This window comes from Peromyscus californicus, unplaced genomic scaffold, assembly GCF_007827085.1.
Source record: "Peromyscus californicus insignis strain IS unplaced genomic scaffold, ASM782708v3 Scaffold_9__1_contigs__length_137607984, whole genome shotgun sequence".
NCBI classification, from domain to species: domain Eukaryota; kingdom Metazoa; phylum Chordata; class Mammalia; order Rodentia; family Cricetidae; genus Peromyscus; species Peromyscus californicus.
In genome coordinates, this window is record NW_026294617.1 from 99,111,577 (window position 1) to 99,123,582 (window position 12,006).

Below are 12,006 nucleotides of genomic sequence, written 5' to 3' on the forward strand. Positions count from 1 at the left end.
CCAGAAGGAGAGGCTCCCGGTCCAGCAGGTGGACAGATGAGGTGCGGGCACGAACAGCTGCCGTGCTGGCAAGGGTGAGGCTGCAGAGGGCCCTGTGGGAGAACTCCGGGGTGAAGAACCTGAGGATGCTGAGTTTGCTCATGTGCAGAAAAGGCAAGAAGGCAGTGTCGAGGGAGAAGGCAGAAAGGAAATAAAACCTTTCAGTAAAAATGTACTCTACCCCCACCACCACCACACACACACACACACACACACACACACACACTTCTTTTCTGACTTAAGACTTTTCCTGTTTGCGTGGTTTCCTTTTTTCTATTTGAAGTACTGGGAGGGAAAAGTGCTGTAGACACTTGAAGTGGAAAACAGGGGTAGCTTGTTTTGTGCCTTTTAAAATGTGCTTAGTAACCAAATTTGTTTTCAAGTAGATTGTTTACAAGTGCCATTTAACTTTACTTAGATATGGAAATTTGTGTCTATAGATAGTAAAATTTCCATGCTTGGAAATAGGGACTTAGTTCAATTGTTGTTAGTGGCTATTGTGCGTAGTCAGGATGTCCTGGGGAAGGAGTGTACCAGCATGTGGCTGGTGTCCACATTCCAGAAACAGACCTGAAGAGAGTGCTGCTCTTAATGTAGAAGTCTTTTGAGTAGTATTTCCCAACATGGCTGTCTTATACTCAGAATTATTGCCACTATTTTCCTGTGGATGAAATTGGAAAGAGGAAGCTAAAATTCATTTGTTGGTAACAAACTCTGTTTCTGTAAGATTTCAGTGAAACCAGAGAATGTTGAAAGGGTTTTTTGTTTTTGTTTTTGAGGCCCTCCACAAATACTGAATTACCTGCAAAATCGAGGTTAAATCAGAATTTATTTAATAGTAATTTAGTTTAATTAATAGTAATTTAGAAGGCAAGGAATAGGTAGAAACCATTTCTCTGAATGTAGGAACCAAGAAGTCTAAATGTGTTGATATTTCCATCTTTGGTGCAGGGGAGCCCTATAAATGTACATTCCTATTTTCTTCATTTGGGGAGAAACTTCAAGAAAAACTATTGTGTGATAGGATCAGAAAGGTGTAGGAATGTAGTAATCACCTAGATCATCATCCAGTCTTGGCTCACTAGTTACATTTTAAAAAACCCCAGTGACCTGAGCATTAACTGTCAAATGGCAGTTTTCAAAAATTGCCAGACTATTCAAATTTAAAAAAACAAAACATAATACAGAAAACTGAGGGCTGTGTGGCCTGTACACAGAATAACTGAGGGCTGTGTAGACTGTACACAGAATAACTGAGGGCTGTGTAGCCTGTACACAGAATAACTGAGGGCTGTGTAGACTGTACACAGAATAACTGAGGGCTGTGTAGACTGTACACAGAATAACTGAGGGCTGTGTGGCCTGTACACAGAATAACTGAGGGCTGTGTAGACTGTACACAGAATAACTGAGGGCTGTGTGGCCTGTACACAGAATAACTGAGGACTGTGTAGACTGTACACAGAATAACTGAGGACTGTGTAGACTGTACACAGAAAAGCTGAGGACTGTGTAGACTGTACACAGAATAGCTGAGGGCTGTGTAGACTGTACACAGAATAACTGAGGACTGTGTAGACTGTACACAGAATAACTGAGGACTGTGTAGGCTGTACACGGAATAACTGAGGACTGTGTAGACTGTACACGGAATAACTGAGGACTGTGTAGACTGTACACGGAATAACTGAGGACTGTGTAGACTGTACACGGAATAACTGAGGGCTGTGTAGACTGTACACAGAATAACTGAGGACTGTGTAGACTGTACACAGAATAACTGAGGACTGTGTAGACTGTACACAGAAAAGCTGAGGACTGTGTAGACTGTACACGGAATAACTGAGGACTGTGTAGACTGTACACAGAAAAGCTGAGGACTGTGTAGCCTGTCTGTGTTGCCACAGGTTTGAATTCACGCAATGTGTTTAGTTCTAAAACAGAATCTTTCCTGTGGCCTTTTTTTTTTTTTTTAACTGTAAACATGGAATTTACCTTGTAATAACTTTAAAAAGAACAATTCTTAGCTTTCTCCCATTCATTCTGGCAGTGATTTGTAGTTCCTGTGTCTCTTTCTGTTTCCAAGCAGGAAGTGCAGTTGACAAAATATTTGGAATATGGTAAGAGAGATACAGTCTATTTTTGAAGCAGATAAAGACATCTTCAGACGTCAGTAATTTATGATGTACTTAGTATTTTCAACTGTTTAGGTCAGTTTTATTGATAATACAAATGAAAAGAATTTTTCTGTGTTTTTCATCTCTATATTGCCCTGTATTCAAAAATTGGTAAACAGAAAAAGAAAAACCTTAATTACACACACATTTTTGAAGCCTCATCTTTCTGTTCTATAAACCTAATTTTTCAACATGTAGTTCATTCATACAGTCAAAATGCAGGTGGCTCAGAGGGTATTGCTTTTTCAGACCTTAGCCATTCATTCTAGTCCTGAGATAGACCATGACTGTCACTAATTTCTTTTGAATCTTTCCAGAGATACATCACCACATAAACAAGCAAACGTGTACAGTTCTCCTTTTTAACCTCTTTGCTTTACAAATGATAGTATTCTTCTGCTGCTCATTCGTCTGCACAGGTGTTTCTCAGTTCTTTGGTTTTTATTTAATTTTTTCAAAGCTGTGTGGTTATACATAATGCTGACGACTGTAATTTAACCAGCTCATTCCTGTAGATGTTAACATTGTTTCCTGCTGCTGCTTCTTTGTGAAGCCCTGCAAATTCCTAGTCCATGGTATTGAGAGAGCTTGTGTGCTTGTAGTTTTGGGTACTGCCAGATGCCCTCAGGCCCTGCCCTCTGCTAATGTGAAAGGAGCTGATTCCCCTGCCTCCACCAGCAGTGCTAGTAATCAATATTCGTTACCTGGGCTCGCGGTGAAAACTGACATCTTGGTGTAGGTTTGATCTGCATTTTCTCCATTTTGAGTGCAGTTGAGTATGTTCCAAGAGTCGTTTGTACATCCTTTTATTTGAATTGGTCTATTTCCTGTCTTTCTCTTGATGTTTGATATTTTTTAAATATGAATAACTTATAGAAGCTTTGTATTTCTAACATTAGCTATTTACTGTAGGTTATAACTTTACTCGTTCTGTGCTTTATCTTTTTATTTATTTTGCATTTTAAAGCATCAGTCTTTTTTTAAATAGTTTTAATAGTTTTATTTTATTTTGTTTTTTCAAGACAAATAGTGAGTTTTAGTTATTAGAAGGCCTTCCTTACTCTGATGTTTCACCATTCTCTAGGTCTTTTTTCCTAAAGCTTTTATGGTATCATTTGTTAAATTTAAATCTAAATCTCAAGAGAGGCATAATGTATTCTTTTAAATGAAGCTAGTAGTAGTAGGAATGAAAAGAAAGGAAACATTTTAGAAGCAAAACTCTGAGCTAAGCAATGTATAGGAAAGCAAGAGGAAAGTAGAAGAAACGTGTGAAAGAAACGATTGTAAATGTTAGTCTGTAGCATGTAGCACCTAGAGAAATGGTTCCTCAGTAGTATAGAAATGATAAGTTCTCTGGGTCTAGTAAGATATAAAGGGAGCAGCCTAAGATAAGATCTGTATGAGGTAAAAATGTCTGCTGATGGATGCAGAACTGAGGTAGGGTGCACATATCTACTGAATTCAAGGCTTACTGTTTGTTTCTCATTCTGTCCTTGATATGCTGCTTTGCATGCAAAGAAAGTACATTTAGATAATCTTTCAGTACTGGAAGTGGTCAAGGTCAGACTTGAACCCTTGTCTGAAACCCCAAAGCTTTACTCATCCATGTATTTTAACAAATAACTTTTCTTTTTTTTTTTGTTTTTTTGGTTTTTTGGTTTTTCGAGACAGGGTTTCTCTGTGTAGCTTTGCGCCTCTCCTGGAACTCACTTGGTAGCCCAGACTGGCCTCGAACTCACAGAGATCCGCCTGGCTCTGCCTCCCGAGTGCTGGGATTAAAGGCGTGCGCCACCACCGCCTGGCCAACAAATAACTTTTAAGAGAGTAGAATATTTCATGATGGAAGGAAGTGGTTAGTTTTGTAATAATTAGTAATTATAGTTAATGTTATTTAGGTTGTTAAACGCTTTACATGGATGACCTCACATAATCAGCACAATTCTGAGATTAATAAACCTGTCAGATCAGCTCTCCCTCAGCAGATAAGGAGGCTGAAGTGTCCTGAGAAGTTTGTCCAATGTTGTATGCAGAGTAAGTGGTAAAACAGCTGAAAATTGATAAGTAAGGAGATTGAAGACTAAGGTAAAGAACACTTTCAGTTTTCACTATGGAAAGTTGATAGTGCTGTTTGAGTATGGTTTTCCAAGGTCGTTTAGTTCCCACAGCAACTTCTGAAGTTACAATTCATCCCACTTTATAAACGAGGATACTGGGGCTAAGATGTTAGAGTTTTGTGTGTAGTAAGAGAGAGAGCGAAGACTTGGCCTAAGTGGATTGTTTGTAGAACCTGTCTTCTTTCTTAGGAGTCAGCAGTGAGAGCTAGAGGGCTCTGTGTGGTCTGTGGCTTCCTTCAGCAGAGTGTTGACTGAACTCGGACCAAACATTGACTGAAAAATAATGTTGGTACAGGTTCTGAACTAGAGAATGAGAAGGTATAACATTGTCCAAAGACTTTTGAAATGGAGCAGGAGCAACAAGAATAAAGCATATAGAAATACAGAGCTGCTTTGAAGGGGAGGGAAAGGCAGTCACTGGAATTCTCATTGGGTGACTGAAACCTTGTTCAAATAGGGAGGAAGACAAGAAAGATGGATCAAAAATAATTACCTTTTCATTACTTTTACAGTCATTATAATAATTATTTGTATCTCCCAATTGTATTTAATGTCATGAAAAGATACACCTATAGGAAAGGAAGAATAATTATGAAAATTGGGATAGTGTTATAAAGTACTCTCCAATGAAAAATTAAAGTGGTTTTGTTGTGGTCGAATAGACATACAGCAAGCTGCTCCTGTGTTAATGCTACTGCTTGGTAAATGCTGCTGCATGGACAGTCCTGTTGGGATTCTCCTCTCTGCCTGTCCTCTTCTCCTTGACAGACAGATTCCGCTGTTCTGTGTATTCATTTCCACTCTGTTCAAAGTACTTTTAATTTCTCTTTGTATTTGACCCATGGGTTATATAGACAGACGCTATTTAATTGCCAAGTGTTCAATAATTTTCAGAAATTTTTTTCTTCTAATCTGATTCCATATAGTCATAGAGTATGTTTTGAATAATTTGAACGATTATGTTTATTGAGAGGTGTTTTATGGCTCATAATATGGCTGTGTTACTAAACATCCACTTGATAAGAACTTGTGTTTTGTACATTTTGCTCCTGAGTAGAGTTGTACAAAAATATCTGTCTTGTCAAGTTGGTTGATGCGTATCATTCGGTATTCTGGATCCTTCCTTCCTTTATGTTTCCTGTCACTTATTGAGAGGAGTATTAAGATGTCTTTCACTGAGAATGTGTCCATTTTTCATTGTGGTTATGTCAGTTTTTGCTTTATGAATTTTGCAGCTCTATACATTTATAAATATGTACATAAATGTATAAAATTGTTATGTCCTCCTGCTTAGCTGATCCTTCAGATTATAACATTTAAAAAAATACCTCTGGACATGTCCTTTGGAAATCTAGTTTGTGTAATTTGAGGCAGTAAACTGAGGCAATTATAAGCTTATCATGGTTAGTTTCTTGTCTGTCAAAAATTACTGCCATTAGCTGGGTATATTGGAGTATGTATGCTTTTAATCCCAGTGCTGAAAAGGCCGAGGCAGGCAGATCTCTGAGCTCAAGGCCAGCTGGTCTAGAGAGCAAGTTCAAGGACAGCCAGGCTACACAGAGAAGCCCAAATCCTGACTTAAAAAAAACAACAACAAAAAGATTACTGCCTTTTATTGTCTAATAATCTAATGTCTTTAAGATGGTTTCTTCTTCAGTTTTGTACAGGATTTTGTTTCATTTTTTAGTTATTTTAGGCAGAAGTGGAGTCTGTTTCTCCAACTTAACCAGGGCAAAGATCTAGAAACATTCTTATTATTTGCACTGACTGATTCTTAAGTTTTCTTTTTTTATAAGGGATATTTAGAAAAATTTGAAAGGTAGGGACCTGAGTGTCCCTACCCCGTAGTCTACAAAGGAGTATCTATACAATAATTCTGGTTGTAATTTCAGGAGTTCTTGCTTTCTAACCTTATTTGTGTATTTTAATCAACTTCTGAAATAATAAATTATTATTATGAAATAATAAACCTATGAAATCTGAATCTTTGTTGATAGAGCTATTTTTCAAACTCCAGCCAAGATTTAAAGCGACTTGTAATGCAGAGGGTGGCTTCCTAGCTTCCTCCCCTGTCTTTTGTAAGCAGAGCATGCAGGAGGGGCGATGCAGGGACCAGCTGCTTCTTACAGAGTAACATGGCTTACTAAATAAAAAAAAAAGCCCATTCCACCTTCAGATTTTGCCTTGATAAATTGTGTCTTGGTTTTTAATACTTGTACACAGAAAGAAGCTAAAATAAGAACCTTTTCAAGTTGTATTTCATAATATTCATTAGCAAAATGCAAAATGTCGGAATATACCTACTGTAAACAAAACCAGCTATGTTAGTTAAATGTACCTCAGAACCCAAGAGCCTGTTGACAGGAAATAAAACTGTGTATGAATAGGATTTTAACTTCTCCAAAATACTGTTTTTTTTAATGTGATGCTGTGTCATACTTTCTATGGTATGCAAAATGTATCTATGTCTCCAGTTGTTTATACTTTATATCAAGTTTGTACTTCTTAGTCACTTCAGTGGGCCAGCATCTTTATTTGTTTTTTAAAATGCCAGAGAGTAGTGGGAAGAAAGTAACACAGACACTCCATAAAGAGGTCAGGGATAGTATGAACTCTGACTCCCAAGACTGATTAATTTCACAGTCATTGTTTAGATGTGTTGGATTATGTAATGCACACATTCATCGGCTGCACTTCCAGCTACTTCTATGCAAACTGATGCTTTTGCACGATTTCCTTGATAAGGAACTTAAATGTTCTGCCCATTTTGTCTATTAGATTTTAAGTTTCTGAATCCTTTAATGTGTTTGAAGTAATAGTGATTAAAAGAGTAAATGACTTCGTATAAATCTAGTGTTAAATCTATTTTCTTCCACCACTTACTGCAACTGATCTTTGCTTCTAGCTGTGAACTTTACGGAAGTTAATGAAGAAAACAAAAACTATCTATTTCAAGAAGTGTTTTCCTCCATTGAAACTTTGGCATTTACCTTTGGAAATATGTAAGTAAAGCCTATCACTTAAGTTAGTGCACCCGAATGTCTTAATGAGAATATATAGTTCATAAATTTGTAGGAGATATGAAAAATAAAATACTAAGTAGTATCACATAGCATCACGACTTGACAAGAGCTGCCTTCTGTGTTGCTTTACTGAGTGTACTTGCAAGTATCTGTAGAACTCTTAGTAGCAGCCTCTGTTTGCAAGGGGCTGTGTCTGGTTTGTGTGATGAGATTCCTAGGTATTTCTTAAAGCAATTTATTTTAGATGTAGATTGAAAGTAAGAGACAGAGACGTGTAATAACTTGTCTTTTTATTTCCATGCTTTTCTTAACCTCTCTGGACAGCCTCACAAACTTCCTTATGGGGGATGTGGGCAATGATTCAGTACTGCGACTGCCTGTTTCTCGAGGAAGTAAGGTAGGCCCAGTCTTCTGAAAGCAAAGTCTCTAATATTTTTAACTTACTATCACAGCTGCTTTCTGATGTGGATCTTAGTATTACTCTGACGGTGTTAAACTTTATAGATTACCTTACCATTTTGAGGCTAAACAAAGCAGATTAGTTCATTTTATATATGATAAAATGGTCAGCTTCTGTAGTAGTAATTTGGTTATACTTTTCTAAGTGATGCTGTATTAAGAAAGCAGCCTAACTATTCATGAATTTGATGTTATAGGGTCCAAAACTTGAGTGAAGAGCTTTTTGGGGGGAGTGGGGGAATATGGGTGTGGGTATATGTATTATGAGCATGTGGAGACAAGAGATGGACATAGAAAATAGCTTCCTATCCTCTTTCTATAGAAGGGCAAACTAAGGTTAGGTAAGCCTAAAAGTGCAGTCCAATGTCATCCACCTACTAGAACTGAACTTTAGACCCTGGTGTCTTTGATCCCTTTTGCATTGAATCTGCAAATCCTGTATTGCCCAGCAATGTAGATCAGATTTGTCTAAGAATTTATTTAGCCATACACCTTTAGTCCCAGCACTTGGGAGGCAGAGGCAGGCAGATCTCAATGAGTTTAAGCTAGCCTGGTCTACATGGTGAGTTCCAAACCAGCCAGAGTTACATATGAGACCCTTTTTTTAAACAAACGAAACAAAACAAAAAAAACAGTCAAACAAAAAATTTAGCAACTGGGATGATATTTTTAAACACTGTCTAATAAGGTATAGCCATTACATGTAGTTCTTTAAATTTAAATTGATAAATAAAATTAGAAGTTCACTTTCTAGTTGATTGGCCATATTCTAAATGTTTGAGTAGCTATATGTAACTGGTATCTGCTACATATATACATAATATAATATGCATGGCATTTTTATCACAGGAAATTTTATACTAAGCTGCCTAAAAAACTTGAAAAGACGTGTACCTGTGATAAAATGGCAAAAGATGGCTAGATACTCTCTTATGTTTGAAGTCTATTGTAACTGTTTCTTTAACTTCTGAACCTTTTCAGATCTGTAGAATTTCAAGTTTTATGTGGATTCGTTGATTTTTAACTAATCAGATAAAATGAGTTTGTTCATTGTTAAATCTTGGGAACTATAATTCTTGCAATGTTGTGGTATTTAAGCAGACTTCTTAGGCCCTTTGAGTTTTAAATACTTGAAATTTTTGAGCAGGAATTATGTCAGCATAATAAAATCGAGAACAGAATTTTGGAAGCAGCGGTTTGTTGTTTTCTGGTCTAATCTTAAATTTGTTTTCTTCCATGTGTTAAGTCTTTTGAAAACATTTCTGTGGACTCGGTGGACTTACCCAGTGAAAAAGGTAGTGTTCAGGGTTTTATTGAATAGTTTGCATTTTCTCTCAATAAGTATTTTGCTTAATCTCTTTGTCCTTTGTAATCTAGTGTATTCATTTTTAATATAAAATGATATGGAAAGTTTTACATATAAAACATAAAGAGAGCCAGGCAGTGGTGGTGCACGCCTTTAATCCCAGTATTCGGGAGGGCAGAGGCAGGCAGGTCTCTGAGTTGGAGGCCAGCCTGCTCTACAGAGTGAGTTCTAGAATAGCCAGGGCTACACAGAGAAACCCTATCTCAAAAAAACAAAAAGTGTGTGTGTGTGTGTGTGTGTGTGTATGTGTGTGTGTGTGTGTGTGTGTGTGTGTAAAGAGAAACCTTGTTTGAGTAGATGATGTGATGATGTAAACAGATCATAATTACATACAGATTGTAACTCAAATAATAGAAATACATATTAGTATAAAAATACAGGGGCTGGAGATACAGTGACCCAGTGGTTAGAGCACTCACTATTGCAGAGGACCTGGAGTGGTTTTCCAGCACACACATGGCAGTTCACACCCCTCTGTACCTCTAGTTTCAAGGGATTACTCCTGCTTCATGCATATGGTGCCCACCAGACATACATTCGGGCAAAACATACATGCACATCAAGTAAAAATAAATACATTTTTAAAGATTGAAAATACAGTAAAATTTTAAGTATAAACAATAGCATTTTATAGACTTATTCTTTGAATTTTTAACTAGTTTTTGTTGATTAATTCCTAAGGATCTATGTACTTTGTTTTTAGAATTATTATGTGCTCATACTTAACATATACTTACTTTGATGTTTGTAATTTCAGGAAATTTCTCCCCTATAGAACTAGACAACTTGCTGTTAAAGAACACTGACTCTATAGAATTGGCTTTGTCATATGCTAAAACGTGGGCAAAATATACCAAGAACATAGTGTCGTGGGTTGAAAAGAAGCTCAACTTGGGTGAGTTCTCTGTTAGAGCATCTGATTAACTTTAAAATATTAGCACTAACTTGTTTGTGATTCGTTTTCTGCAGACTTTTAAGTATTATTATTGCTAATTAGTATTTATTTCATTTTAATAAATAGAATTTTTCTTGCAATAGGCTTTCTTATACTAAATATACATACTAAACATTTTTTATAGACACACAAAGACAACACTGTCTCTGCCTTTAAAGAGCCCTTACTGTGATGGGTGAGGAAGTATAATCCATAATAGTAAGAGCAGAGAACAATAGTGGATGCGTAAGCAGAAAGAAAGGAAGCGTGGAGAAACAGCAGCTCAGTAGTTTCACAGTTAAGAAAATGTTTTCGTATCTGTTACCTTACCTAACCCCCTAATACTTGGAAAATAGGCAAGACAGGATTGTTATGCCCCTTTTCTAGCAACTTTGCTAAGGGGCACAGCAGATTTGCTTATGAGCATGTGGTGTATTTGGAGGGACGTAGGAGTCATCAATGCCTGTGCTCAGACTGCACTGGGTTAGGTGTCGTTCTGACAGGTGAGAGTCATGCATGTGTGTTTGCAAAGTTCCCCAGTGGATTCTGATGAGCAGTTAGATTAAGGATTGCTTCTTATATCATGATGCATACTAATATGTGTGATCATTTTTAATTGAAGAAGCACAAATAATTTTAGAGTGTATATATAGAGAAAAAATGTTAATTTTTGTCTTTTAACCTTTTCAGAATTGGAGTCCACTAGAAATATTGTAAAATTGGCAGAGGCAACTAGATCTAGCATTGGAATACAAGTAAGTGTTCTGTGAACTCCTCAGGTTCTATAAGAGACTACTCAATTAAACTCCCAATCAGCTCATAGAAAAAAGGACTTATTGACAGAAACTTAAATTTAAATGGCTATTCCTTATGAATGAAACTAGAGTATTTACAATTTTATACAAATACCTATTTTGAAACTAATTTTGCTAACTAGTTCATAATTTCAGTATTTTTCTCCATAGGTAATGTCATTTTACTAGAGAAAGAAATCTAAAGTTGTCTTTTTGAAGGACAGTGATATATCTAGAACTCTAGTGCTATTTTTTTTTTCTGACATGTAACAGAGATTGAGCTGCAGCATATCAGGCAAGTGCCTTTAGAACTGTACTCTTACACACCTTCCCTTTCCACTTGAAATTCTAGGAGTTTATGCCTCTGCAGTCCCTCTTTACCAATGCTCTTCTTAACGACATACACAGCAGCAACCTTTTACAACAAACAATTGCAGCTCTCCAAGCCAACAAATTTGTGCAGGTAAAAATTAATAGATACAGCATAGTTTTAGTAGAATACCTTTATAAAACCACTTACTTCTTTTTACTCTCCTTAATAGCCTCTACTTGGGAGGAAGAATGAAATGGAAAAACAAAGGAAAGAAATAAAAGAGCTTTGGAAGCAGCAGCAGAATAAACTGGTTAGTATTATATTGGAGTTAGACCTGCATGTGTGTGAACATCCGAAGTCACCTGCAGTAAATACACCATCTGTCTTACTCTGGGGTCCCTAAAGTGCTCTCTTACAATTTTTTTAATGATCTTTTCTGTGTAGCTCGAAACAGAGACAGCTCTCAAAAAGGCAAAATTGCTATGTATGCAACGGCAAGATGAATACGAAAAGGCAAAGTCTTCCATGTTTCGTGTGGAAGAGGAGCAGCTAAGCTCAAGTGCTGGATTAGCAAAAAATCTCAACAAACAACTAGAAAAAAAGCGGAGGCTAGAAGAAGAGGCTCTTCAAAAGGTACCATTTTTGTTATGTGAAACTTGAATCAGTATACTCTGCTTAAGATTTGACCTCAAACCTTCCCAGGAGTTGGGTCACCTGGAAAGCATACTCCGGCTGCTGGGCCTCACCCAGAGTTTCTTACTCAGCTGGTCAAGAGTGGCGCCCTGAC

General features: G+C 37.0%; 1 protein-coding gene across 4 annotated transcripts in view; it reads left to right on the forward strand.

Annotated features, from left to right (window-relative positions):
• Positions 1-12,006, forward strand: part of Arhgap29 (Rho GTPase activating protein 29) — a 68,112-nt gene that overhangs the window by 30,169 nt on the left and 25,937 nt on the right. For all 4 annotated transcript variants that reach the window (XM_052730597.1, XM_052730596.1, XM_052730598.1 and 1 more), the window contains 8 exons: positions 7,236-7,332; positions 7,678-7,750; positions 9,059-9,107; positions 9,936-10,073; positions 10,803-10,867; positions 11,259-11,369; positions 11,449-11,529; positions 11,664-11,852. In XM_052730597.1, the coding sequence (XP_052586557.1) occupies positions 7,236-7,332; positions 7,678-7,750; positions 9,059-9,107; positions 9,936-10,073; positions 10,803-10,867; positions 11,259-11,369; positions 11,449-11,529; positions 11,664-11,852 (803 nt within the window). The remainder of the gene's footprint in view (positions 1-7,235; positions 7,333-7,677; positions 7,751-9,058; positions 9,108-9,935; positions 10,074-10,802; positions 10,868-11,258; positions 11,370-11,448; positions 11,530-11,663; positions 11,853-12,006) is intronic.